Source organism: Sinocyclocheilus anshuiensis, unplaced genomic scaffold (genome assembly GCF_001515605.1).
Source record: "Sinocyclocheilus anshuiensis isolate Anshui unplaced genomic scaffold, SAMN03320099.WGS_v1.1 scaffold846, whole genome shotgun sequence".
Taxonomy (NCBI): Eukaryota; Metazoa; Chordata; class Actinopteri; order Cypriniformes; family Cyprinidae; genus Sinocyclocheilus; species Sinocyclocheilus anshuiensis.
In genome coordinates, this window is record NW_015540906.1 from 815,675 (window position 1) to 816,469 (window position 795).

At 35.6% G+C, this 795-nt stretch overlaps 1 protein-coding gene across 1 annotated transcript in view; it reads left to right on the forward strand.

The window, feature by feature from the left end:
- The window catches only part of LOC107689142 (magnesium transporter protein 1), a 9,339-nt gene extending 8,544 nt beyond the window's left edge, over positions 1–795 (forward strand). The window contains exon 10 of the mRNA XM_016487055.1: positions 683–795. Coding sequence (XP_016342541.1) covers positions 683–698 — 16 coding nt within the window. The 3' untranslated portion in view covers positions 699–795. The remainder of the gene's footprint in view (positions 1–682) is intronic.

The window sequence follows — 795 nt, forward strand, 5'->3', positions numbered from 1 at the left end:
TGTGTGTGAGACTCTGTGTGTGTGTGTGTGTGTGTCTCTGTCTGCGTGTGTGTGTGTGTGTGTATATGTGTGTGTACTTGTTTATGCTACATTGTGGGGACTGGCCTGAGGTCCCCCACGAGGGGAAAAAATTATTTAAAAAAATAGTAAATGATGTTTATCTTAAAGTGTAAGAATGCAAACAGGTTTTCTGTAAGGGGTAGGTTTAGGGTTAGGGGATAGAAAATATATTTTGGTCAGTATAAAAGTAATAGAAGGCTATGGAAAGTCCCCACAATTCACAGAAACATACGTGTGTGTGTGTGTGTGTGTGTGTGTTGTGAAGCCCTGTGTGGACAACATCTTAGAGTCTTACTCCATTCAGATTAAATTAAATAATGTTTTTTAGCTCTTGCCAACTTTTCTAGTGTTAATCAGCTCAATTTTTTCAGTTCTCATGATTCATGGAACAAACTTGGTAAATTACTGTTGGTTTAAACCATCTACAGTATTTTTCAAATGATCATATCGAAGTTAGAAATTCAAATACAAAAAAAGTAATAGAAGTCTATGGAAAGTCCCCACAATTCACAGAAACAAACGTGTGTTTGCACATTTATGAATGTTAATTTAAGGATTTATTCATACAAATTATGACTATTTTTTAATTTATTTACTGACATTGCCTTTTCTTTTTGTGCAGCTTCCTGTTTGGTTAAACGAAGACCCTCGGAGGAACCGTGGCAAATATTAATGCGCAAAGTGCCTTAATGTTTAAAATGAGAGATTGATTTGGTAAAGTTCTGCTTGAGCCTG